Source organism: Hippocampus zosterae, chromosome 3, assembly GCF_025434085.1.
Source record: "Hippocampus zosterae strain Florida chromosome 3, ASM2543408v3, whole genome shotgun sequence".
In the NCBI taxonomy this organism is placed as follows: Eukaryota; Metazoa; Chordata; class Actinopteri; order Syngnathiformes; family Syngnathidae; genus Hippocampus; species Hippocampus zosterae.
Genome location: NC_067453.1, coordinates 22,039,180 through 22,066,498, shown reverse-complemented (window position 1 = coordinate 22,066,498; position 27,319 = coordinate 22,039,180). Strand labels below are relative to the sequence as shown.

The 27,319-nt window shown below is 45.6% G+C and overlaps 2 protein-coding genes across 2 annotated transcripts in view; both read left to right on the top strand.

Annotated features, from left to right (window-relative positions):
• Positions 1 to 22,301, top strand: part of LOC127597953 (N-acetyl-beta-glucosaminyl-glycoprotein 4-beta-N-acetylgalactosaminyltransferase 1-like) — a 47,855-nt gene extending 25,554 nt beyond the window's left edge. The window contains exon 17 of the transcript XR_007961815.1: positions 22,119 to 22,301. The gene's annotated coding sequence lies outside the window, so the exon portion shown is untranslated. The remainder of the gene's footprint in view (positions 1 to 22,118) is intronic.
• On the top strand, positions 272 to 25,004 carry LOC127597954 (beta-1,4-N-acetylgalactosaminyltransferase 3-like). The gene is made up of 20 exons (XM_052061353.1): positions 272 to 371; positions 6,965 to 7,005; positions 7,176 to 7,235; positions 7,495 to 7,590; positions 7,834 to 7,924; positions 8,003 to 8,103; positions 8,175 to 8,242; positions 16,147 to 16,225; positions 16,351 to 16,417; positions 17,111 to 17,242; positions 17,322 to 17,431; positions 18,060 to 18,160; positions 18,600 to 18,668; positions 18,809 to 19,027; positions 19,100 to 19,356; positions 21,516 to 21,669; positions 22,671 to 22,743; positions 22,827 to 22,980; positions 23,042 to 23,168; positions 23,814 to 25,004. The coding sequence occupies exons 3-20, from the start codon at positions 7,212 to 7,214 to the stop codon at positions 23,923 to 23,925; spliced, it is 2,034 nt and encodes a 677-aa protein (XP_051917313.1). The 5' UTR covers positions 272 to 371; positions 6,965 to 7,005; positions 7,176 to 7,211; the 3' UTR covers positions 23,926 to 25,004.
• The last annotated feature ends 2,315 nt before the right edge of the window (positions 25,005 to 27,319 follow it).

Sequence of the window (27,319 nt, the reverse complement as noted above, 5' to 3'; positions counted from 1 at the left end):
TGAATCTGTAAGATAAGATAAGATATCTTTATTTGTCCCACACTGGGGAAATTTACAGCCTCCAGCAGCAAGAATGTATGTAGAAAGAAGAAAGAGAAAAAGAACCGTTTAGATTTGGCGTTTACAACTACGAGCAGCAGATTTTACAACAGCATCCAATAAGACTACATCCAATAAAACTGCCACGTAATCAGAAATCCCCTTTTCAAGGACTTCCAGATTTGACACCGGTAGACCATAAATAAGGACAAGGTCTAGATAAGAGGGCAAACGTGTGCTGTTCGGGGCCATTCTGGTCATCGCGGCGGTAATCGTTGTGTCCAAAGCGCGGTGGGGAGAAGGCACCGGTAAATTCGGCAACTTCGGAAAAGGTTTGAACTATTGTTGACATTCAATTTTACTTTTAAGGACCGTCAAATAATGAGCCAAACATGCACATTTACTATAATACGGAAGAGGATTAAGGCCAATGAAGAAAGAAAACATAAGGTTGGCATAATTCTCACTTTAATCTCAGAATTCTGTCTTTGTCGGTGTATTCATGTGTTTATTCCCTGCGATGCACGGTGCCGAGGATCAATTAAAACCTGTTGCAAAGGAAGAGGTCACTGCATGTATGGAAGAGTGCACTACAAAAGGCAATTTTCCTTGTGATGAAACTGTTTTTGAACTGTGTTGCTGGCTTATGGAGCAAAATGAATGGCACGCGCCATCAGATCCATTGGATGCAAGTGACTTGTATTTTAATTAAGTTGAGGGAGGAATTACTGAACTCTATTTGACATGTGTACTGACTGGTAGTGATGAGAAAACAAAGCTTCAAATTTGCTCCATAAACCAGTTGTTGTTTTTTGATTCCTCTAAATGGCATTCTTTTCAGCAGTAGGCTGGAAGTACACAAGACTTTCCCTTTCTGAAACCACTTTATTTTAAACAACAGTGCCATGGCTCCAGCATGCCCCGTGACCCTTGTGAGGATAAGTGGATCAAAAGTGGATGGATGTCTTCTTGTTGATAGAAAACATCTCCATACTTTTTCTGATCCACTTTATCCTCACAAGGGTCACGAGCCATGCTGTGCAGCCTATCTGTTAGGATCGACAAATACAATGTTGTCATGTTCTAACAAAAGTTACATTTTGTTACACGCTTGTTTGACCTCGAAATGCTTGTGTTCTGAATATTTTGCACACAATGGACGCGTAGAGAGATCAAGGCACCCGAGCAGATGGTACCTGACTACATCATTAGTAGAGACACCGGTGCCTGTTATACGACAACTTGCAAAGGAAGATTTAACCTTGGACGGGAGGGAGTACTCGAACACTCCCATCATGAGAAAGGGTCACGAGCCAGAATTACAGACATCTCAATTCAAGGAGACATTAAAATGTACATATGTCGGTTAGTTTTTGGATGTTCGTGCTGGTGCCAAGAGAGTGCTTTGTCTGAGGGGCTAGCCGCTAGAACCAATGGGGCCGTCCAGAGGTGTGTCATGTTAATGAATGATTTTTCTGATATGTTTCTTGTAATTTGCATATATAATCAATAAAAAGGCCGGCAGAGGTTGCAGAGGACGAGCGTCAGTTGGGAAGCTCACAATGAGTGGCTTCATTGAAAACTGCGCCTCCTGCCGGCAGAGAAAGACAATCTGTATACCTCATACATATTGCCGATGGACTGGCAGGTTTCATCAGTGAGGAGGTTTTGTTTGAAATCCCACACCTCAAACTGAAAGTCCAATTCAGATCCTTTAGGAGAAATTCCATCGGGGAAAAATAGTTTCTTTCCTTCCTTGAGAATGTCTTTCAACCCAGCTTCTGTGGACGTTTGAAGTTTTCTGGGACCCCCTCCCTGCATCTCCCTCACCTGTTTGGTTATTTTTCCATCACTGTGTATCCATCCGATTGCAACATTTCTCATTTTCTGCCTCTTTGTCTGTCTTGCTTGTTGTGTCTTTGACGCAGTGTCTTCTTCCCGCTTTCTTTCCTGATTTTCATTTTTTCACTTAATTTTTCAAAAAGTCCAATTTTTTTCGTTTGGATGGGAGCTGTTGAGCCTTGCAAAAATTGAAGAGTGCACCACGGTCTCCGTAGCACGGGACATGATTGGCAAGGGTTACATCGTCCACCAGTGCTATGACTTCACTGTCAATCTGCACAAGAACAGGACAAGTAGAAAAACAATAGACACTCAATCACCGTAACACATAAACGCTTAATTTTAAAGTATGAAGCACAAATGCAATACTAATCTCTACAAGTGTAAATCAAATAACACAGGCAAACATGTTGTAACTCTTCAATGTTGAAAACCATTAAGAATGTACAGTACTAAGACACGGAATGAATATTTTGAATGAAATGCAATTCGTGGATTATCCGCTAGGGGAGCAGATTTTCCCCCTTTAGTTTGTTAGGTACAGGCAGGGATTTTATTTAGATTTGATATGCACATGTGTAGATGGTTCCAAAATTCCTTTATTTATAAATCTGGTTTCATCTTAAAATGCATGACTATATTTTTCAATACCAATTACTTGTTAAGGTTTTGTGCCTTTGTACAATCAGTGGGATCAGTTGCAATGCGTATATGTGAATGATCACATACAGCACTTTGTATGTAGCGATGGCTGTTTGAAAGTGCTCTATAAATACTGTTGACTTGACTTGGCTTGATCAACGTAAATTGCACATTTGTCAAAGGAAATCCAAGGTTTATGTGAAATGTTTTATAAAAGATATGTTCATGAAATGTCAACACTTTCCAAATGTTTTTGTGCTTCACAAAACCAAAAACAAAGAAAAGACATGATATTTTGGATATTTTTTGGCTGAGTATGGTATAATTTTAATGGTCCGGCCCACTTGACATCTGCCGAGGCCGTATGCGGCCCACAATGTCAAATGAGTTTGACACCCCTGCAATAAGGGGTTTAGGGTAGGGTTTGACTAGGATAGGAAAGTAGTACAGATGATGCATTGTTTGGAGTGTTATTATTATATTGAGCAAAATATCTGCAAAAAATGAAAAATATAAGGCAAAAATATCAAAGCATTGGTCACTGATAATAATTTAAAAAAAGGGGGGGGGGGCTGCCACTGTTTCATGTGCTTCTGTCTTCATGCTCTTCTTTGCCGTCTTCTGCATTTTGCTTGACCGATGCTTGACGTAATTAGCAACGTACAATCTCTGCTGTACTCTGCTGGGCCTTGTGCGGTCGAAGAAGGCGCTAGATGGAGGTAAAAATACTCTGATCCCACCACGCTAGCATTATGCGTTACACCAAAGGTGGCCCTGTGCTCCAAACCCCCGTGGGTATGGATTTGTCTGCCTCTGCGAAAATAACAGCCTTCATTTTATAAAGCCTTGAAAGTGCTGTTTCTGGTGTCTCAGCGACACCAAATTGTGTCAATTGCAAGATGATGGAAGTGTGAATGTTTTTTTTTTTACATTACATAATATATTATATATAATTATATATATATATATATATATATATAGGACAGAGCGAAGATCCTGTGGGACTTCCAGATCCAGACTGACAAGATGGTAATGGCGAACCAACCAGATATCGTGATCATAGATAAAGGGCAGAGAAAAGCCGTTGTAGTGGATGTAGCGGTCCCAAGTGATGGAAACATCAGAAAGAAGGAACACGAGAAACCCGAGAATACCAAGGGCTCAGAGAGGAGCTGGAGAGAGCCTGGAAGGTAAAGGTGACAGTCGTGCCTGTGGTGGTCGGAGCACTCGGGGCAGTGACCCCCAAACTAGATGAGTGGTTGCAACAGATCCCGGGAACAACATCGGACATCTCAGTCCAGAAATGTGCAGTGCTGGGAACAGCAAGGATACTGCGCAGAACCCTCAAGCTTCCTGGCCTCTGGTAGAGGACCCGAGCTGAATGAGGGACGGACACCACCCGAGGGGTGAGATGAGGATTTTTTTTTTATATATATATAATAAATAAGCGCTTAAGAATATGAGTACATGTCCTTGCTCATGGTCTACCGGTGTCAAATCTGGAAGTCCTTGAAATTGGGATTTCTGATCACATGGCAGTTTGATTTGACGTAGTCTTATCGCATGCTGCTGTGAAATCTGGCGCTCCAAGTTGTAAACGCCGAAATTTTCACCCTCGCACTGCTAGTCGTTTCTCTGATGCCTTTAATAACCTTTGCGTACCCTCGTCTAACACAGAGGAACTCACCTCTTGGTTCGACTCGTCATGCCGTGCCATCCTGGATTTGGTGGCTTCTTCAAAAACTGTGCTCCCAAAGCCTAAACCCGAGCCATGGTTTAACGACATTACCCGCGCAGCTAGGCAGGGGTGTTGCAAAGCTGAACGCAAGTGGAAAAAAGACACATTGCATGTCTCTTATCAAATTTGGAAAGACTGCTGGCGTAACTACTAGCTCACAGTAAAAGAGGCCAAAAGAGAATATCTGTCGGACCTTATTCAAACTAACCGTCACAACCCACGCGCACTATTAAACGATAAACGATAGATTCTGTACTCAAACCCCCTCTGCCTACTTGCTCGGATTCTTCACCCGATATGTGCAACAGATTCCTTCAGTTTTTCATTGATAAGGTCTGTACAGCTAGGACTCTGGTCTCAAATACCGCATCTGACCCCTCTGTCCATGTTCCACGTTCAGCTGTACTAAATTCCTTTGAAACTGTGTCCGTGGCGCTTATGGAGGATGTAGTTCGCCAGACGAAGCCATCTGGCTCCCATTGCGACTCTCTTCCCCCACACTTCTCTCAGGAGGTTCTCCCAAGTGTTGGCGCATCGGTCTTGGATACCATCAACCGCAGCCTCTCTTCTGGTGTAGTTCCCCAACAGATTAAACATGCTGTGGTCCAACCCTTGATCAAGAAACCTGATCTTGATCCAGATGTGCTGTCAAGTTTTAGGCCCATTTCCAAACTGCCTTTCATTTCCAAAATTCTGGAAAAAGTGGTGCACATGCAGTTGAAACATTTCTTGGATGAACATAACATCTTGGAGGTCTTCCAGTCAGGTTTAAAGACGATGCATAACACGGAGTCAGCCCTGTTACGCGTTTATAATGACATCCTCCTGGCAAATGACTCTGGAGACCACGTGTGTCTAGTTTTATTGGACTTACCTGCAGCATTTGATCGTTTGCAGCACTTGGTGGGCATTGGCGGCAGTGCTCTTGAGTGGTTTAGGTCCTATCTAGCTGACAGAAGCTTTTGTGTCAGCCTTGGCTGCTCTGAGTCACGCACTGCTCCCCTGTCATGTGGTGGTCCACAGGGCTCAATTCTGGGGCCTCTGCTGTTCTCGCTGTATCTGCTCCCATTGGGATCCATCTTAAGGAAACATGGTATTCCCTTCCACCGCTATGCAGATGACTGCCAGATCTATGTCCCACTGAGCAAGAAAGACGCCTTCTCATTAAGGCCACTCCTATCCTGTCTGGAAGAAATCAAAATCTGGATGGCACAAAATTTCTTAAAATTCAACGTAAAGAAGACAGAGGTGATGCTGTTTGGTCCCAGTGGCCCTTGTACATTCCATCCTGTAGACCTGGGCCCCCTGTCTCCTTATCTGAAATCAACGGTCTCAAACTTGGGCCTTAAACTGTACAGTGATTTCAAACTCGATTGGCAAATTGGTGCCATTGTTAAATCCAGCTTCTTTCACCTTAGACAGCTGGCCAAAATAAAACCTCTCCTCTCACATGAACACTTTGAGACAGTAATTCATGCCTTTGTCACATCCCGGCTCGATTACTGCAATGCCCTTTACTTTTGAATCAGCTGGTCCAGAATGCCGCTGCTCGCCTCTTGACTGGTACTCGTAAGAGGGAGCACATAACTCCTACTCTGGCATCCCTTCACTGGCTCCCCATTCATTTTAGAGTTATTTTCAAGATCCTCCTCTTTGTTCAGAATCAGAATCAGAATCAGAATCATCTTTATTGGCCAAGTATGTAGAACACACAAGGAATTTGTCTCCGGTATAACACGCTGCACTAGTATCATCGTAAACAACAAAATCGTTGAACCATTTTAGAGTAACCACTAGTTTTGAAGTACCATTTTGTGGTGCAAGAAGAGTGACTGTCAGTGACTGTTTAAGGAGTTAATGGCTAGAGGGAAGAAGCTGTTTAAGTGTCTACTGGATTTGGTGCGCATGGATCTGTAGCGTCTGCCTGAGGGGAGTGGCTGAAAAAGGTGGTGGGCAGGGTGCGGGGGATCCAGGAGGATTTTCCGTGCCCTTGTCTTGATTCTTGCAGTGTGCAAGTCCTCAAGAGTGGGTAGGGCGGTGCCAACGATTGTTTTCAAAACTCTGAATAATCTCGCGCCACTTTACCTCTCTGAGCTCATCCGCCCCTACACACCTGCCCGGCGCCTCAGGTCTGTGGACCAGACGTTGTTAGAAGTACCAAGAACTAAACTGAGGCTCAGAGGGGATCGAGCCTTTTCTGTTGCTGGTCCCTCTCTCTGGAATGACCTCCCACTGAACACTCGGCACGCCTCCTCGCTGCCCATCTTCAAAGCCCTCCTCAAAACTCACTTGTATTCTTTGGCATTCGACTCAGCATGACTTAGATTTGTTCTTGGTTTTACTATTTGGTGCTTTCTACCGCCTTTATTACCGATTTGTCTTACTGTTTATTGTGCATGTTAAATTGCTCCATGTACAGAACTTTGTATGCAGCGATGGCTGTTTGAAAGTGCTCTATAAATACTGTTGACTTGACTTGACATGGCTGTATTTAATTAAAGTACCAGTCTAGAATTCACCCAAAATGATTGTGTCCAAAAAAAACATAGCCGATTTCCTTCCTTTCACTTTTTTATGCGAACTGAAATGATGTCCCATGTCCATGCAATTTTGTGTCAACCAATTCATCGAAAGCAAAGTGCGGTCTATTTTGAGACACCCTTTTTGAACTTCTTTTACTGGTTCCTGCTTGTTCCATTGCAGATGACCATGGGGGCTGGTGGGGCGCCACGTTTGACCAGAAGGTAAGCCCGGAAAATGTGGTGGTCATCGAAAATGTGTGTGCGTGCGTGCGAATGTGTGCCTCTGCACATGTGTGTTCGCATTTCAGCATACCTGTGTGGAAAATAAGGTGATGGAAACCAAAATGTATAAAGCTATGAAGGCAGTGACATTAATGAAGTGTGTGTTCCAGGTTGGAGTGGGCCATGCACTGGAGGATTCTGGATTTATGCCGCAAGCCTGGAAACCAGAGGTGTGCATGCGTGTGTCAATGACGTGTGTGTGGGGGGGTGTAGACTTCCTCTTTAATTTCGTCTGTTGTACTCATGACAATTAGCGAACTCTGAAAGTAAACTGCCTGGACATGTCCAGGTCCCCCTTTTTTTTTTTAGGATGCTAAATTAGCGTCAACGTTGTTCACCTGAAGAAATAAATTCAATTGGGGTTTCTGTTTTGCTGAAGTAGGTCAGACATTTGCTTGATGGGTGACTGATAACGCTCTCTTCTCTCAGTATAAAGGCCGAGCTAATTTGCATGTGTTTGAGGACTGGTGCGGCAGCTCCACGGACGGGCTACGTCGCAACCTGCACTACCCACTGTACCCTCACGTGAGTGCGAGCCTGCAACTGCTACACTCTTACTCGTTGGATATACGGCGTCATTTACCACTCTGTTGTATTATTGTCAGTGCTCCACAACACACTTACACTGAGTGTTGGATTACACTACAACACTGAGTGACTTCTGCCAAAGCCATGCTCACAGTTGTTTGCAGACTGGGAACATTCCACATCTATATGCTAGAACCTCATTTCCCATGACCTGAGATCCTGACCGCCTTTATCTTGCAGTCAAGGACCACAGTGCACAAGCTCGCCGTCTCGCCGCAGTGGACCAACTATGGGCTCCGGATCTTCGGTTATTTACATCCTTACACCGACGGTACAACAACTTTTTTTTTTTTTTTTCCGTCATGAATCGTACTTCATGGCAGCGTCTTTATTTCTTTGCTATCCTCAGGAGAGTTTGTGTTCTCCCTGAGCTCTGACGATAACTCCGAATTCTGGCTCAGCACGGATGAGTCTCCCTCCAATCTGCGGTTACTCGCATGGGTTGGAAAGGTACAAACCTTTGCTGTCGTCATTGAAAAGAAAGAAAAAGTGGGCTTCTCTATTATTTCCTGTCTTTTCAGACTGGGTCTGAGTGGACAGCCCCAGGCGAGTTTGAGAAGTATACCAGTCAGATCTGCAAAGCAACTCGGTGAGTCCATTTTGTGAGCTACCTGTTTACCAAAATATTTATGAGGCCCTGTACTGAATTTTGCTGGATTGTGGCGCAACAGTGCAGCTCATTTGCATCGTACCATTCCCGCACCAAGTTTTGCCTCCCCGGACTTGGCAGCAAGGCTGAGCGAAGGGCTCCATTTTTTTCAAGAAATTCAAGCAAAGCAATTTGGCCGGATGATGCAGAGACACGCCTGTACCATGTGAAAGCCAAAAGCGAAGGAGAGCTGCAGTACTGTTGTATTCACAGATTTGGGTTGGATGAATTGGATTGAATTGGGAAGTGAGGATTTGTTGTTGGCCCAGGTTGACATGGTAACAAGATAAGATAAGATACCCTTTATTTGTCCCAGAGGAAACAAAGGGCCTAATGTGCATTGTCCCCGGGGAGGCTTGAGTACTGTATCATTTCAAGGAGACAGGACCACTCCTAAACAGGCAGAGTTCGACAAAAAATAACTAATTCATAAATAAATAAATCAATCCATGGGTTAGTTTGATGGATCTTACAGACGTAAGACACCTGAAATTGTGACTCTCAACCAGTGTGCTGTGGCACATCAGTGAGAGATCATCAGGTGTGCCATGGGATATGATGTTAATTGTCAGAGATTTTCTCGGACAAAGTTAAAGAAACGACTCGGCACACAGGAAAATTGTCTTCAATATCGGCGGAAGCGGGCCTCTGAGAGCGAACGACGGTTGTTGCTCCGCGATCACACTCAAAGTCCCGTCTCTGCGAGTTCTACATTTTATTGTAACATATGCAAAATACAAGAAAAACACTGCCCCCGATATTTGCATAGCGCACCCCCGGTCAGGCCCCTCAGTAGTGATTGGTTACCTGTTTTTCAACCTCGAACCACCAGTACATTGGCGCCTTTTCTGTCTGGTCTACATTGTATCAACATGTGGCAGACTTTGCGGATGGCCGATATCGCCTGGGCGCGACGGGTGTTCTCACCTCGTCTTTTGTTGTTCACCCGCTGTTCCCGAATTATTCATTCCCCTTTTGTGACCAAGTTTCGCCTTCTCCCCTGTGGTCGCCCACCTGTATTAACGTGTTAGCGTGGACTCTAACAGCCCGCCGGCCAAATGGCCGGCGCCTTTGTGTGTAGGCATTTGGGGGTGCTGGATATGCACCCAAACTTTTAGATGTGACCAGATTAACTGAAACTTTAAACATGATACGATTTAGCTCATAGAATCTTCTAACATTCAATCAATCAGTAATTTTCTAAAACAAACTGCTTTCATTCAATTGTCTGTGACAACCATGTATAGTAACAGGCTAAAGCTAAACAAACAAACGCTCTTCCACTCGATGAAAGGTTTTTAATTCACTCATACATCCACTTTTTGTGAATTGTTTTGCGAAGTGGTGTGCCCTGAAATATTTTTTCCGATGTACACTATGTGCCTTGACTCAATAAAGGTGGGGAGACACTGGACACTGACACTGGGAGCTACATAAAGCATCTAAATATTTCATCAATAAATAATACCAAGAAACACAAAAAAATGGAATGCAATGCAGTGTATACTGTAGTGGTGTTTGTTAAAGTGCTGTAACAAGTTTTTAAAAAAACAGCCACAAATTCACTGTAAGTCAACTTTTGGATGCCCTTGTTGCACATGTCACGGAATGTTTAGTCATCATTTGGTTTGGCTGAAACCTGCTGGAAGATTTTGTTGGTTATACATATCAAGATGCTTGGGTTGCACTGTTTGCAACATTGAGTTAGCACACAATTTTGCAGCTGTCTCATAGACGTGAAGGTGGCCACCTTTGCTCTGCGTATTTTTTTCAGCTATGAAGACGTGATACGATGAGTCATGGTACAAATATGGGAAATTATGAGCCATTGTAATACATTTATGGTGGGGGAAATTATGATCGGATCCCCTGCTGAGTTTGTAAATTTGCTCACTTTCAAAGAAATGAACCGTCTCTCATGTATATGCTTGTTCGTTAATTCTGGTCCTCGGTTGTGTGCAGGTCAAAAATGGATAAAAACTAGAGCTGTCAACCGATTAAAATATTTAATGTAATTAAAAATGCAACTGTCATAATTAACTCAAATTCACTAAAAAAATAATTAAATTAAGGAAACCGGAGTACCTGGAGAAGACCCACAGGCAAGGGGGAGAACACGCAAACTCCACACAGGGATGTCAGAGCCCGGATTCGAAACCTCGACCTCTGCACTGTGAAGTGGACATGCTAAACAATCGGCTACCGCCTGGCCTAAGTCACATTTTGCTTTAAACTAGAGCTTTCAAATGATTAAAATATTTAATCTATTTAAAAATGCAACTGTCAAAATTAACTCAAATTGACTAAAAATTAATCGTGATTACTCACACATTTTTTATCGTTTCTGAATTTCCTCTTATATAAATTATTTTGTCCTATTTTTCCCCATTTTAATGCTCTCATCAACATGGAATCACGAATCCGTTTTCTATGTGCAAAATGCAAACATTTACTGAAATAACAATTTTTCGATTTTCAATTTTACCTGAACATTTTTCACTTGGAGCAGTTATTCACACATAATCTCTCACACAATATTACTGTCCATCAACAACAGGGAAAATATTTTGTCACACAACAGCTGCTTTAACAGCTCTTTTTATGGAATCAAAACAGAGCAATATAACATTATGAAATGCACATCTAAGGTAAACTAGAACTCAGCCTATAGTGGATTTAAGCCATGGTTGCATACTTTGTTTTTCTCAAGTTTGCTTTAAACACAGCAGTCATGCGATGTTGATTGTGTTGGTCCTTCTTGCGCGCAAGTCTCTCTACGGTTTTGTGTAGACATCATTTCGGATGACTACACTTGGTTCAATGACAACACTGAAGACGTTTTATTTTCGCTACGTCGCTACCACTGCAGCGCACCGTCACTGTCAGACGAACACAGAGAAGCTCCACCCGCTCTATTTATATGGACACGGAACATGGTTTGGTTTGTTTGTTTATTGAACATAAAACATATACAGTAATAACTTGACATAAAATTCCGTAAATAAAATAGTAAAAAGGAAAGAGAAATCCGTCATCATTCAACACAGTTATTATGTTCAAGGAAGTAGGAAGAAGGAAAGAACTTACATAACTACCCCGTGTTATGTGTTTATAGCTAATAAATCATTTTTATATCAATCAGAAAAGAAAGAACGTAAGAAGAAAGAAGTCTCCATTAAGGCTCATACTTTACCCTTGACCGTGATATTTTTACAACTTTTGGTTTGTATCGGGATTTTGTACATTTTTATACAACCTTCCACACAAAATGGTTCCAAACAAGTAACAATCGCGTCAGTGGCATACATCGTATACTTGTATGATACAGGTAACTTTGGTCTTGTCAGTGGAGCAATCCGGCAACTTTTTAAAAGTAAACTTTCCATTCATTCATAAACTCTTTAAGTGTCCGTTTTCGGTGTCTCGCGCTGACGTGGCAGGCAAAACAGACATGGGCGTGGACTTCTGCAGCGCGCTTGTTGTTTTGTTTCTGGTGTATTTATAGAGCAACATAACATCCCCCCCTTCGAGAGTCGTCACCTTACTGTGGTGGAGGGGTTTGTGTGTCCCAATGATCCTAGGCGCTAAGTTGTCTGAGGCTTTATGCCCCTGGCAGGGTCACCCATGGCAAACAGGTTCTAGGTGAGGGGCCAGACAAAGCACAGCTCAAAGACCCCTGATGAAGATTACAATAAATGGATCTCAGTTTCCCTTGTACGTACGCGGGTCACCGGGGCCCCCCTCTGGAGCCAGGCCTGGAGGTGGGGCTCGTTGGCAAGCGCCTGGTGGCCGGGCCTACACCCATGGGGTGCAGCCGGGCACAACCCGAAGAGGCAACGTGGGTCCCCCTTCCCATGGGCTCACCACCCATGAGAGGGGCCAAAGGGGTCGGGTGCAATGTGAGCTGGGCGGCAGCCAAAGGCGGGGACCCTGGCGGTCCGATCCTCGGCTGCAGAAGCTAGCTCATGGGACATGGAATGTCACCTCTCTGGCAGGGAAGGAGCCCGAGCTGGTTTATGAGGCAAAGAATTTCCGACTGGATATAGTCGGACTTGCCTCCACACACAGCCTGGGTTCTGGTACCAGTTCTCTCGAGAGGGGTTGGACTCTCTTCCACCCTGGAGTTGCTCACGGTGAAAGGCGCAGAGCAGGTGTGGACATACTCATTGCCCCCCGGCTCAGTGCCTGTACATTGGGGTTCACACCGGTAGACGAGAGGGTTGCCTCCCTCCGCCTTCGGGTGGGGGGACGGGTCCTGACTGTTGTTTGTGCATATGCACCAAACAGCAGCTCAGCATACCCACCCTTTTTGGAGTCCTTGGAGGGTGTGCTGGAGAGTACTCCTGCTGGGGACTCCCTTGTTCTGCTGGGGGACTTCAATGCTCACGTGGGCAATGACAGTGAGACCTGGAGGGGCGTGATTGGGAGGAACGCCCCCCCCCCCCGATCAGAACCAGAGTGGTGTTTTGTTATTGGACTTCTGTGCTCGTCACGGATTGTCCATAACGAACACCTTGTTCAAACATAAGGGTGTCCATAAGTGCACTTGGCACCAGGACACCCTAGGCCGCAGTTCGATGATCGACTTTGTAGTTGTGTCATTGGCCTTGCGGCCGCATGTTCTGGACACTCGGGTGAAGAGAGGGGCGGAGCTGTCAACTGATCACTACCTGGTGGTGAGTAGGCTCCGATGGTGGGGGAAGATGTCGGTCCGTCCTGGCAGACCCAAACGTATTGGGAGGGTTTGTTGGGAGCGTCTGGCGGAATCCCCTGTCAGAAGGAGTTTCAACTCCCACCTCCGACAGAGCTTTTCCCATGTTCCGGGGGAGGCGGGGGACATTGACCCCGAGTGGACCATGTTCCGTGCCTCTATTGTTGAGGCGGACAATCTGAGTTGTGGCCGTAAGGTGGTTGGTGCCTGTCGTGGCGGCAACCCCCGTACTCGCTGGTGGACACCAGCAGTAAGGGATGCCATCAAGCTGAAGAAGGAGTCCTATCGAGCCTTTATGGCCTGTGGGACCCCAGAGGCAGCTGACGGGTATCGACTGGCCAAGCGGAACGCAGCTTCGGTGGTCGCCGAGGCAAAAACCCGAGCGTGGGAGGAGTTCGGTGAAGCCATGGAAGCCGACTTCCGGACGGCTTCGAGGAAATTCTGGTCCACCATCCGACGTCTCAGGAGGGGGAAGCAGTGCACCACTAACACTGTGTACAGTGGGGATGGGGCGCTGCTGACTTCGACTCGGGACGTTGTGAACCGGTGGGCAGAGTACTTCGAAGGTCTCCTCAACTCCACCAACATGCCTTCCTTGGAGGAAGCAGAGCCTGGGGACTCTGAGGTGGGCTCCCCTATCTCTGTGGTTGAAGTCACTGATGTGGTCAAAAAGCTCCTCGGTGGCAAGGCCCCAGGGGTGGATGAGATCCACCCAGAGTTCCTCAGGGCTCTGGATGTTGTGGGGCTGTCCTGGTTGACACGCCTCTGCAACATCGCGTGGTCAACAGGGAGAGTGCCTCTGGATTGGCCGACCGGGGTGGTAGTCCCTCTTTTTAAAAAGGGGGACCGGAGGGTGTGTTCCAACTACAGGGGGATCACACTCCTCAGCCTCCCTGGTAAGGTCTATTCAGGGGTGCTGGAGAGGAGGGTCCGTCAGGAAGTCGAGCCTCAGATTGAGGAGGAGCAGTGTGGTTTTCGTCCCGGACGTGGAACAGTGGACCAGATCTACAGCCTTAGCAGGGTCCTTGAGGGTATGTGGGAATTCGCCCAACCAGTCTACATGTGTTTTGTGGACTTGGAGAAGGCGTTTGACCGTGTCCCTCGGGGAGTTCTGTGGGGGGTGCTTCGTGGGTATGGGGTACCGAACCCACTGATACGGGCTGTTCGGTCACTATACCACCGATGTCAGAGTTTGGTTCGCGTTGCCGGCAGTAAGTCAGAATCGTTTCCAGTGGGGGTAGGACTCCGCCAAGGCTGCCCTTTGTCGCAGATTCTGTTCATAACCTTTATGGACAGAATTTCTTGGCGCAGTCGAGGCGTTGAGGGGGTCTGTTTTGGGGGCCTCAGTATTGCATCCCTGCTTTTTGCAGATGATGTGGTGCTGTTGGCTCCTTCAAACGGGGCTCTCCAACTCTCACTGGAGCGTTTCGCAGCTGAGTGTGAAGCAGTTGGGATGAAAATCAGCACCTCCAAATCTGAAACCATGGTCCTCAGTCGGAAAAGGGTGGAGTGCCCCCTCCGGGTCGGGGAGGAGATCTTGCCCCAAGTGGAGGAGTTCAAGTATCTTGGGGTCTTGTTCATGAGTGGGGGCAGGAGGGAGCGGGAGATCGACAGGCGGATCGGTGCAGCGTCTGCTGTGATGCGGACGTTGTATCGGTCTGTCGTGGTGAAAAAGGAGCTGAGCCAAAGGGTGAAGCTCTCAATTTACCGGTCGATCTACGTCCCAACCCTCACCTATGGTCACGAGCTATGGGTCGTGACCGAAAGAACGAGATCCCGGATACAAGCGGCCGAAATGAGTTTTCTCCGCAGGGTGTCCGGGCACTCCCTTAGAGATAAGGTGAGAAACTCTGTCATCCAGGAGGGGCTCAGAGTCGAGCCGCTTCTCCTCCACATCGAGAGGAGCCAGATGAGGTGGCTTGGGCATTTGATTCGGATGCCTCCTGAGCGCCTCCCGTGTGAGTTGTTCCGGGCATGTCCCACCAGGAGGAGACCCAGAGGAAGACCCAGGACACGCTGGAGAGACTATGTCACCCAGCTGGCCTGGGAACATCTCGGGATCCCCCGGGGAGAGCTGGAAGAAGTAGCTAGGGAGAGGGAAGTCTGGGCTTCCCGGCTAAAGCTGTTGCCCCCGCGACCCGGCCCCGGATAAGCGGTAGATGATGGATGGATGGATGGACGTAACATCCGCTTGTGACGTGTGCTGCGTTAATCTCGCGTGAAAAAATGTAATCCCGTTAAAATTCATTTAATTTAATGCCAATAAAAACGCACTAAACTGACAGCTCTAATAATAACACAATTGCAAAGTATCATTTTTTGGGCGTGAAATGCGTACTTGATCCCCCAGCAAATTCAGTGAGTACTTGGTGGAGAAATGCTTGTTGGCAAGCACGGCAAGGAGACTATTCTTGTCGTTGGGTACCCCCGGATTGCATGCGGCTCAGGAGCGATTGTCGCTCATTTATCTTTTGGGAACATGAGTTTTCTGCTCCCTCCACAGCTTTTTTTTAATTTTGGTTTGCAGTCTGACCATTTGACATTTGCTCTTGGCGAACGATGTTCCGCCTTTTACTATTATCAATAAAAAATCGAGTCTGAGACTTGTCTTCTCTTTCAGCAAACCAAAACAATTCAGCAGAAAATAAAATAATGACTTACCCTCCACTCTCTGTGTAAACATACACACCAACTCAAACTGTAAATTTCCCCAGTGTGGGACAAATAAAGGATATCTTAATCTTAAACACCTCCAGCCTCCCTGTGTGGAGTTTGCATGTTCTCCCCGGGCCTGCGTGGGTTTTCTCCGGGTGCTCCGGTTTCCTCCCACATTCCAAAAATATGCATGGCAGGCTGATTGAACACTTTAAATTGTCCCTAGGTGTGAGTGTGAGCGTGGATGGTTGTTCGTCTATGTGTGCCCTGCGATTGGCTGGCAACCGATTCAGGGTGTCCCCCGCCTACTGCCCGGAGACGGCTGGGATGGGCTCCAGCACCCCCCGCGACCCTAGTGAGGATCAAGCGGTATGGAAGATGAATGAATAATCTTAAACACACAATCAAATTGTGAAGCTGAAGGATTAACAATTGCATGTTCCTGCTAAAACAAACAACCGGCACTTCTGCTTTCCAGGCTTTCTGCTCATAGGCGATACTTTTTCGAAGTGATCCACAAGCAGAATGACAAAGGCACTGACCACGTGGAAGTGGCTGTAAGTACCTCAAATAGTACCTCTAATTATTTATAGTGCCCCAAAAAAATCCCAACTTTTTTTTTTTTAATGTGAGCGTTCAAGTGGACACGATAACCAAACTGTATTTGTTTATTTTGCCACAGTGGAAGCTGTTGGATGAGGATTCCAGGTTTATGGTCATCGAGTCCAAGTACATCTCTCTCTATGCCAGTAAGTGTCATGAGCATTGAGGTCATAATACACAGCGACGTGCAAAAGCCCACCATCAGATTCCTTTGAGCAAGGCGATCCCATTTTCTTTAGAGCTTGTCTTCATGAGGGTCACGCATGAGCTGGAGCCTAGCCCAGCTGACTTTGTCGTTGTCATTGTGCGGCTAATCAACTTCCCACAATTTCTTCCTTCCCAATCATTATTATTTACTGATCCCCAATAACTCTCCTCCACTTTTCCTTCTGTCTCATTTTCACCAATCATCAACTGCTCAATGTGCAGTTGCATTTCTATCACCCTAACCTGCTGTACATCTGTTCATTCTCACATCTGGCCAGCCTGTACAGATGTTTCTCATCCTTGCTGTCAAACCTGGCATGCATGTTATCGTATGCTTCTCGCTGTCCCGCTTTTTCTTTTCACCAACTCTTTTCCATGTATGCTTTCTTGCACGTTCTTCTTTCACCACCAAAATCTCCTTTTCCCCTTTTCCTACCAGAAGACATTCCAAGCACTCTCCTGCCAGTCTCTCGGATCACCTTGGCTGTAGAGGTCCAGTCTTCTGGAAGCTCCTCCTGCCCACCGACAATCCAATAATAATCCTCTCACACACTGGCTCATGACCCACAAAAAAAAATCACCTGTAAGCTTCCGCTTATTTTTTTTTACCACCCTGCGCCTTCTTCCCGCAGATGAATCAGCACTGCTTATGAACGACGTTGCGCACATCCCACAGACGGCCGCGAGCCACCGTGATTCCGTGAAGCGCGACGCCGCCACGATAGACCTGCTGTGGGAAGACCCCAGAGACGCTCTTCACCAAGGTGCGGGACTGTTTCACAGACTGGAGGGTTTCTTCCCTTTCTTCCTTCCCTGACATCGGTGTGCCATGTTTTTCGCCAGTGCCTTTGATCGACGACAGTTTCCTGCAAGGCATTCTGCCCAGCTGCGAATACAAGCCCAGCTACACTATCAAAGACTACCCCCTCACTCGATACCAGGGACTCCAGTTTGTATGTATCTCGCCCGTATTTACACGAGGCTCCGTTTGCACACCCAGACTACGTTTGAATTTGAATGCGCTAGGGCAGAGGTCCCCAACCTTGTTTGCCCCACGGACCGGTTTCATGTCAGACAATATTTTCAGCGACCGGCCTTTCGGGCCGGATAGATACAACAATATAATATGATATGACCTGCATGAAAAGTGTGGTATTTTCGAAACAATCATAATAAACACGAATCATGTTTGTTTTGTATGCGGTAACTTATCACGTGACCGAGAAACGGCATTCACCTGCGTCAAGAGTAACATACGGTAGACGGATATAACAGAGAATTCAGTCATTTTTCAAAATAAATCTTTCAGTATCCGAAATGAATAAAACGGAAGGAATGTAAGTTATTTATTCTTTCTGTGCGGCCCGCCACCAAATGACCCGCAACGGTCCGCGGCCCGGCGGTTGGGGACCCCTGCGCTCGCGGGTGAACACTGTCAGTATTCATTTTATTGATGCCTCTTCATTCCTCGACATTCTAATTTTAGTCAAGTTAAATTTTTCATATGGCTCTTCGACAGCGTCACATTCACTTCTTGCATCTGTCCCCAATGTTGTGGCCACTGACAGTATGACTCCCCAGGTCCACATGTCCTACGTATATCCCAACGACTACACTCGACTGACACATATGGAAGGAGCGGACAGCTGCTTCTACCCCGAGAAACCCAACCACATGAAGACGTGAGTAAATGTCTGTAACAATAAATGTGGACTTTTCTTTGGAGACTGAAATCATTTGTCTTTGACATTTTATCTTTTATTTCTTGAGCAGAATAATTGGAACAGATAAACCGTTATCATAGATTTGCGTGAGAGTTCAGATTGAATCTGTTTGTTCAAATACAGTACCTGCACAAAGGCTGCAACCCATTGCTATCAGCGAACTTTTTCCCAACATGTTCCAATTCTCTTGCTCCTTTGAAAAATAGGCAGGCTGCAAATATTGTGAGCTACTCAATTGTGCATCAGATCCAAATTCTTAGAATTGAAAGCAAAAATGTTGATGTTAAACCTAAATATTTTTAGGTCAGGAAAAAGAATTATGACCGAGAATATCACTCGAGAGATGGAAAGGAATATGTATTGTATACTGTACATTTAAACGTGCAACTTCTTCTAGGTCTGGAGTTTCTCGATATATGAGACTAGATCCACCTGATGAGCTGAAAAAGAAAAACACACCCATTGGTCTTTTTTTTTTCTGATAAAAATTCTGTAGATCTTTTTTCTTGTCTTTTCTCCTGTAACTGATGGTACATTTTATTTTTTTCAAATGGTTTTCTAAAATAATGCTTTTCATTTGTTTTCTTTTTCCTGTCTGCCTTTATGGGAACCAGGAAGAGACAAGGCCCTCACCTCGGCACACGTGGTTGACAAAAAGGTGGACTGGAGTCAGACTTTCCAGGTCTTTCACGTGGACCTGCATGCTAAGCGCACCAACAATCTTGACCTGCGCTGCAACATCTCGGGAAACCTGCTGCTGCACTCCAGCGACGCGCTGCCCGTCGTCACAGCTTTTTTGGCTCAACTCAACAAGAACCACGGAGAGTGAGTGTCTCATTTTCTGAATGGCGTCATTTTCTGTCTAATTTGTGTTTGTTTGTGTGTGCGTGCGTGCAGCCTCTTCAAACTGTTGCGTGTGGTTAACGTGGAAAAGCATTTAGATGGCACCCAGGGCAGCCGCTACCTCCTGGAACTGGAGCTGAAGGACGCCCAGGGCCAACCGCTGCGCCTGTCGCACTACATCTACACCCCGATACGCCGTCACACGCGCAGCCAGGACCTGGACTCCCAGCGGTCCAAACCTCAGCTGGTGCTGTGCAACCCAATCGGCTTCCGCTGGAACCCCGTGGCCATGATCCATTTCATCGTGCCAGGTGTGCTACGCTTAGTTTAAGGTGACCTCAAATTCTGGTTGTTGCATGAACGCAAATCGGTGGGAATTCCGTGCAAAACTGCAGGTTTGTCTATTATGAGGAACTTGTATTTGTATCTGGAAGAAAAACCTCTGCTATGAATGACCTGGCCCATCAAGTTCCTTGAATTGTCGATTTGAAATCAGAATCAGAATCATTTTTATTGGCCAAGTGTGTAGAAAACACAACAGGGAATTTGTCTGCGGTATAACACGCTGCATTAGTATCATAAACAAGGACATGACAAATACGTATGGAAGGACATTTCGTAATGTAAGTGAACCGTAGTGCGGTGGTACCACCCAGTGACAACTGTGAGACAATGTGCAAAGCATCAAGCAGAGCTAAAGTGATCAGTGGTAGAATACAATACGATGACAGTGTGTACAGTTGGTGGAGAAAATCATTGAACCTTTTTAGAGTGACCAGTAGCAGTATTTGTTGTACAAGAAGAGTGACTCCGTCAATGACTGTTTAGGGAGTTAATGGCGAGAGGGAAGAAGCTGTAAGTGTCTGCTGGATTTGGTGCGCATGGATCTGTAGCGCCTGCCTGAGGAGAGTACCGTATTTTCACGACTATTCGACGCATCGTACTAATGGCCGCAGTCTCAGTAATGCGTGACATTTCTGTATTTTACACATACACAGGACGCATCGTACGAATGGCCGCAGTTTTACAGTGGTAAAACATACGCCAGCTTAAACATACGGCATGCATGCGCGCACACTAACACGTTAGCTTGAAGCATACGGTAGCATGCCAAGACATACAGATAAGATAAAAACACGTTTTTAAAAAGGCAACGAAAGCAGAACTGAGTTTGGGTGTATTTTATTTAGCCATCGTACAATGTTCTCACGTTTTTCGATCAATCATCACCCAGAAATCCATCAAAGTCCTCATCCTCTGTATCAGAAGCAGAGGACTGCACATCTCAGTTGTCATTGATTGCATCACATGCTAGTGTGAGTTGCTACGCATTGCCGAGCGGAAAGAAGGAGTAGCAACAGCAAAGTCAACATTTCTCTCGTGTGAAGCTTTCCCACATTTGAAAGTAAAGAACAGAGCGAAACATGGTGGCAGCGCGTGTGTGTGTAGAAAGAATTGAACAATTGTGCAAGTACCGTAATCCATCAAAAACGCCGCGTTCCCTCTCGTTGTTGCGTATTGTGGCGTAACTCGCCAAGCGCTGCCTCTCACTCTTTGTAAAGTTGTGTTTGCCACCGATCATCCATTGTTCCCATGCCATTTGCAACTTTACTTTGAACGCCCGGTTGATGCCAATGTCCAGCGGTTGGAGTTCTTTAGTCAAGCCTCCGGGAATAACGGCAAGCTCAGAGTTCACTTGTTGTTTCACCGCTGCTGTGAGATGGGCACGCATGCCAAAAGCATAACCGGTGGCTTTAAGTTTGAAATGAGCTTCGTAGGCGTGTCTTTTTGTCGAATTTATTTTCAGGGGTTCTTAGAAACCAAAACCGGAGTTGTTTTGCAACAATGCACATTGCCACACTCTATACAAGTGTTGGTACTGGCTTGAGGCGTCCACTTACACGCCCACCCTTCACCATTGGCGGACTAGCTTGCCTGTCCTCTCTCTCTCCCTCTCTCTCTCTCTCTCTCTCTCTCTCTCTCCCTCTCCATATATGTATATATACACGCCCACCCTTCCCTGATTGGCCGACTTCTCTCCCGCATGCCTGGCCACAGTCACTTCCGCCTTTTCTCTATATAAACAGCGTGTCGGCTGTCAGTCAGATTTTGGAACTCAGCGCATGTAAAGGACGCTCCGCACCATAAGGCGTCCTGTCCATTTTGGAGAAAATTTAAGACTTTTAATGGCGCCTTATAGTCGTGAAAATACGGTAGCTGGAAAAGGTGGTGGGCAGGGTGCGGGGGATCCAGGAGGATTTTCTGTGCCCTTGACTTGATTCTTGCAGTGTGCAAGTCCTCAAGAGTGGGTAGGGCGGTGCCAATTATTTTTTTTCTGCCGTCCTAACTGTCCGTTGATTTTGTCCTTTTTTGTGGCGGCCCCAAACTATATAAGTTTAAACCTTCTTTAAACTAAATAAGGTGTATGTAGGCACTAAATGTCTCCGTGGTGCTTGACTGCCTTCCTCAGTAAGAAACCAGGCTCGCTGGGTACAGCGGCTCATCGACGACATGGCGGGCTTGTTCAAGGCGACGGGTGACACCAACTTTAACCTCATCATCGTTGACTATAACAGCACCGATATGGATGTGAGAGCAGCCCTCAAGAAGTCCTCCCTGCCCAGGCAAAGTGATCTAATTTCAAAGTTCTGCCTGAAAGTGTTAATGGTGATGCTCTGCAGCTCAATATTACTGCAAATTATTGCTGCAATAATAGCCATACAGTGAAACTCCTCTACAACGAAACCTACATGGGCGAGAATACCCCCTAGTGTGAAAAAACCTTCATGCATTAACACCATTCCCATTTTTCTGTCCCCCATACAACGAAAAAACGCCTGTTGCGTTATACAAAATCTTTTTCTCTGCCCTTGCCTCGTGATGAGATTCACTACAACGAAGTCTAATCCAACAGCGACCTCGACTGCTTCATTCAGAAAAGGCAACAGCAACCACCACACTGGTTTACACATGCGCAGTAGTCCAGGAAGTATTTGTTGTTGTTAGGTTCAGACGCAACAAAAACGTTGCATTGCTAAAATGCCTACAAAATGGACCTTTGGATGTCAAGCAGCTAAAACAAGAAGAGCTCTGACACTGGAAGAGGGTAAAAGTGATCAAAATGAAAGATGGAGGAAGCAAAATAAAAGACATTATCCAAGAAATTGATGTAAGTGAAAGTGAATGTTGATTGTAAATTTTGCAATTTCTTTCCCTTTTTTTCTTTCTACACTGCCTATATGAAGTGTCAAATAAGTTTATGCTCATTCTTATACACTTTTGGAATAAAAATAAAGAGTACACATCCGTTTGTGTGTGCGTGTACACATCTGGTTGTGCGGGTGTGTTTACATCTGAGATCAAATTTGCTACAGTGAAAACCCCCTGGTGTGAAAAGTTTCTTGCTGCAAACATGATTTCGTTGTAGAGGAGTTTCACTGCATTTATAGTGCAAAAGCCCTCTTGACATTATTTGTATTTTAATGGTGGTTGGATAGCGTTAAGTCAGTATTTTTCGAGGGTGTACTTTGTCTGGAAATCCTTTAGTACCACCGCTTTAGATCATGCTAACAATGTGTCCGGTGAGCGTATCCTCCCACCTTGACAGTCAATTCTTTTTTTTCAGGTACCAGTATGTGAAGCTGAGTGGCAACTTTGAGCGCTCCGCTGGTCTCCAAGCAGGCGTCAACCTAATAGATGTGAGCGGCCGTGCCCGAGCTCTTGAATCAAAAAATCATCTCTGTTTGAACATTGTTCTTTTTGCCTTTTCCGCTGCCTTCAGGACGACCACAGCATTGTGTTTCTTTGCGACCTCCACATCCATTTCCCTCCCTCCATCATGGATAGCATTCGGAAACACTGTGTAGAGGGATTCATGGCTTTTGCGCCCGTGCTTATGAGGCTGGACTGCGGGGCAACTCCATTGGAAGGCAGAGGTATGAGAGGAGCAAGAAAAAAAAAACAGAGCGCAGCATGACACCGTCCTCTGTGTGGCAGGTTATTGGGAGGTTCACGGCTTTGGCTTACTGGGCATCTATAAGTCTGATCTGGATGCGGTGGGAGGAATGAACACCAAAGAGTTCACCGACCGCTGGGGAGGGGAAGACTGGGAGCTCCTCGACCGGTTTGTTCAAGTTTACTGTCATATACATCCACTAGGGTTGCCGTGACACCAACATGCTGACTTTGATATTATACCTGCAATACCGGTACTGAAACGATACCGTGGCCAAATCTTAAAAGCATCAGTACAAAGCAGCGAAATAATAGTCGACAGTTAACCAATTCAAATTCTTTGTATCTGTATTCATTTAAAAAATGACACAAAAGATACAAACTAGAATACAGATGATGTCATTCAATAATCTATATTCATTTTGAAACACTTTTCGAATAATTGAAGACTAAACATTTTTAAACACTTCACAATAATTTTCCGCACATACAGGGGTGGACAAAAGTCTCAGGCCATGAAAAGATTTGTTTTTTATTATTTCAGCTGTCAGGCAGTATAAAATCTCATTGAAGAAATATTCAACTTATTTGTAATTCTACATTTACCGATGGATAAAATGCATAAGCCCGCGCCGAGCATGTGAATATGTCTGTGTTTTAAAGGTTTAGAGAAGGTCAAATTAAATTCAAATTGTAAAGGGCATAATGCATTTTAGGTTAGGTGAATATACCCAAATTTTCTAAGGAGTGTAAGAAAAAAAAGTAACACACACACTCTCACTCTCTTTCTCCCCTTTTGGTCTCATTGCTGCAGGATACTCCAGGCCGGACTAGAGGTGGAGCGGATCCACCTGCGCAACTTCTTCCACCACTACCACTCCAAGCGCGGCATGTGGAACCATCGCATGTCATCCGGTCCAAGCTGACCCGATCAAAACCTATTCGAGGACCGCCCAGAGACTTTAACAGCCTCCTGCTTTCCAATTTTCATGACTACTAATCAGCACAACAGGGTGGCACAGGGTGACCAGTGAAGGTCATCGCCACGTCGATGGTACTGATAACATCAGAGTTGTTTTCACTGGATGTACGACAGAGGAAGGTACTCGCCAACTTAGGTTCGACTCAGTATGCAAGCGCGTAAATGTCGGTGTAGTGTATGTCGCCGTCTGCAATATACTCTACCGGAAGCATCACTCCATGGATAAATACACATAAATGTCTTAAATCTTAAATTCATGTTAATCTCAACTGGAAAAGTTGGGAGTGTAGGGTTCTGTGAAATTTTCAATTTTTGGCAGCAGATAGTGTACATAATGATTTAAATTATGGAAAATTTAACTTTTTTCGTTTTTTAAAGTGCATCGCTCAATGTATCTCTTTGCTCATCAGTCTTAACATTTGCTTTATTCAAAATAATAGTACAATAGTAATATTCTGTCGTATTAGCCAGAGATGATCTGAACATTAAAAAGTAGGGCTCTCTGTTTAAAGATGGCAAAAAACCCACCGTACTGGTAGTTTTATTTCTTTTGGGAAATGTAGCAAGCATAAATCAACACTTAATACAAGTTTCATTCCCAGTGGAGGAAAAAGTTGCAAAGTGCTCTATAAATACTGTTGACTTGACTTGACTTTCTGATATGAGCTGAGCCATGTGTTTTCATGTGTCTGTTTTCTGATTGTACAGATTTTTTTTTTCTGAATAAACTTGCTTGGGGTACAGTGGAATTATTTCAACCGAGTGCAGAACAGTCATGTTCCATGGTGGGATTGACTCTGTACTGCATTCATTGTGTAAAATCCATTATTTGACGCATTCATTATATATTGAAGGATTCATTGCAGAATTTTATTTTCCTTTTAATTTACTTTGTTATTGTCATTATTACTGTTATTTCCAAAGGATATATATTACTTGCAATCTTCCTCTCGACTTTTGTACAATGTGTCCTCTCTCAGGGTCTGTTTTCAATCAGATTTCAAAAGCATTTCTTGGACTTCAGCTTGCACTGACTTTTCTTTCTCTCCCCAGTTACTGAGGCTCACGCCTAGGATGTCCTCTTAAGCGGAAAGTCCAAGAGTAATATTATACAGGGATGCCGGAATACTATTCAGCATTCAATTTGGTTCAGTGATTGTGGATCAAGTCGGTAACCACGAACCAAGAATTAATATTATCACCAATAATTCTTTGACAAACCAACGTTTTATTATCATAGATCAAATTATACATTATATATTATACATATATATATTATATATATTATTATATATTATATTATATATTATACACCCCTGCGTGAGTCGTCACCTTACCGTGGTGGAGGGGTTTGTGTGTCCCAATGATCCTAGAAGCTAAGTTGTCTGGGGCTTTATGCCCCTGGCAGGGTCACCCATGGCAAACAGGTTCTAGGTGAGGGGCCAGACAAAGCACGGCTCAAAGACCCCTTATGATGAGCAAAATATATGGACCAAGGTTTCCCTTGCCCGGACGCGGGTCACCAGGGCCCCCCTCTGGAGCCAGGCCTGGAGGTGGGGCTCGTTGGCAAGCGCCTGGTGGCCGGGCCTACACCCATGGGGCCCGGCCGGGCACAGCCCGAAGAGGCAACGTGGGTCCCCCTTCCCATGGGCTCACCACCCATGAGAGGGGCCAAAGGGGTCGGGTGCAATGTGAGCTGGGCGGAAGCCAAAGGCGGGGACCCTGGCGGTCCGATCCTCGGCTGCAGAAGCTAGCTCTTGGGACATGGAATGTCCCAAGATCTTACCCCAAGTGGAGGAGTTCAAGTATCTTGGGGTCTTGTTCACGAGTGGGGGTAGGAGGGAGCGGGAGATCGACAGGCGGATCGGTGCAGCGTCTGCTGTGATGCGGACGTTGTATCGGTCTGTCGTGGTGAAGAAGGAGCTGAGCCAAAAGGCGAAGCTCTCAATTTACCGGTCGATCTACGTCCCAACCCTCACCTATGGTCACGAGCTATGGGTCGTGACCGAAAGAACGAGATCCCGGATACAAGCGGCTGAAATGAGTTTTCTCCGCAGGGTGTCCGGGCTCTCCCTTAGAGATAAGGTGAGAAGCTCGGTCATCCGGGAGGGGCTCAGAGTCGAGCCGCTTCTCCTCCACATCGAGAGGAGCCAGATGAGGTGGCTTGGGCATCTGATTCGGATGCCTCCTGAGCGCCTCCCCGGTGAGGTGTTCCGGTCATGTCCCACTGGGAGGAGACCCAGAGGAAGACCCAGGACACGCTGGAGAGACTATGTCACCCAGCTGGCCTGGGAACGACTCGGGATCCCCCGGGGAGAGCTGGAAGAAGTAGCTAGGGAGAGGGAAGTCTGGGCTTCCCTGCTAAAGCTGTTGCCCCCGCGACCCGGCCCCGTATAAGCGGTAGATGATGGATGGATGGATGGATGGATGGATGGATATATTATACAGGAAGAAAAACAGCAGAGACAACGAACGTTTGCATTGCAATGGCTATATTTATTAGTGAAGGAATGGCCTTGAGCAGGACGCAAACCCGGAAACTGGCAAGGTGCTGTAATCACGCGATACCTAAAATCGTGAACCTCTATCAGAAACTAAATTAAGGAGCTGGCTGAGCCTTTGAATAATTCGCTCGAATGGAAGCCAGACCAAATGGCAGAACACTTGCCCGAAAAGATAACTGCGTAATTGTCACTCCTGACTTTCGTCAGTAGGTGGTGTCTTTTTGATTTGAAACTACGGTAAGTTTTAACATTCACAAATTCTTACATCAATAACAAACAGCCTTTATATACAAATGCAATATAAACTCGAAAAAAACTTTTTATTTTTCTTCCATCAGTGCAAATACTTCTAATAATTTATAATGGATCAACAATGTACAACCTTAACTTCAATCCTTATTGGGCAAACTGAAAGAAATTAAAGTGGCAGTTATTTTCAAGCTTTCATTCATTTTCTGCACTTATCCCCATTAAGTATTGTGAGTGAGCTGGAGTCTGTCCCACGTGCCTTTGGCTGCCGCTGCTCAACCCGTGTTGTTTTGTGGTTTTTGTGATTGTAATGTGTCAGTGGGTGTCTTGAAAGGCGCTTATAAATAACTAGCTGGTTCGCCGCCCTCCAGGCGGCTCATCAGCTAGTTCCTGCGGAAGGCTGGTAAGGTGGGCCTTCGGCCCACAAAAGTGTTGTTGCTTGGTGCAACTTTTTGTTCATCGTCATTGCTTATCGCGAAAATAAAGAGATGTTTAACTCTACTAAATAACTAACAATTTCATTGCAATGCTTGTGGGTAGACAACATTTTTTCGCTAAGATGCCCGTGCGATCGTAGTGAGCCAC

What these genes read in the sequence shown, in the direction of transcription:
- LOC127597954 (XM_052061353.1), top strand. Translation starts at nt 7,212, where the DNA reads ATGCCGCAAGCCTGGAAACCAGAG. An exon ending in AAACCCAACCACATGAAGAC is followed by an intron (nt 18,161 to 18,599) that starts GTGAGTAAATGT and finishes AACTTCTTCTAG; the next exon opens with GTCTGGAGTTTCTCGATATA. An exon ending in AACTCCATTGGAAGGCAGAG is followed by an intron (nt 22,981 to 23,041) that starts GTATGAGAGGAG and finishes TCTGTGTGGCAG; the next exon opens with GTTATTGGGAGGTTCACGGC.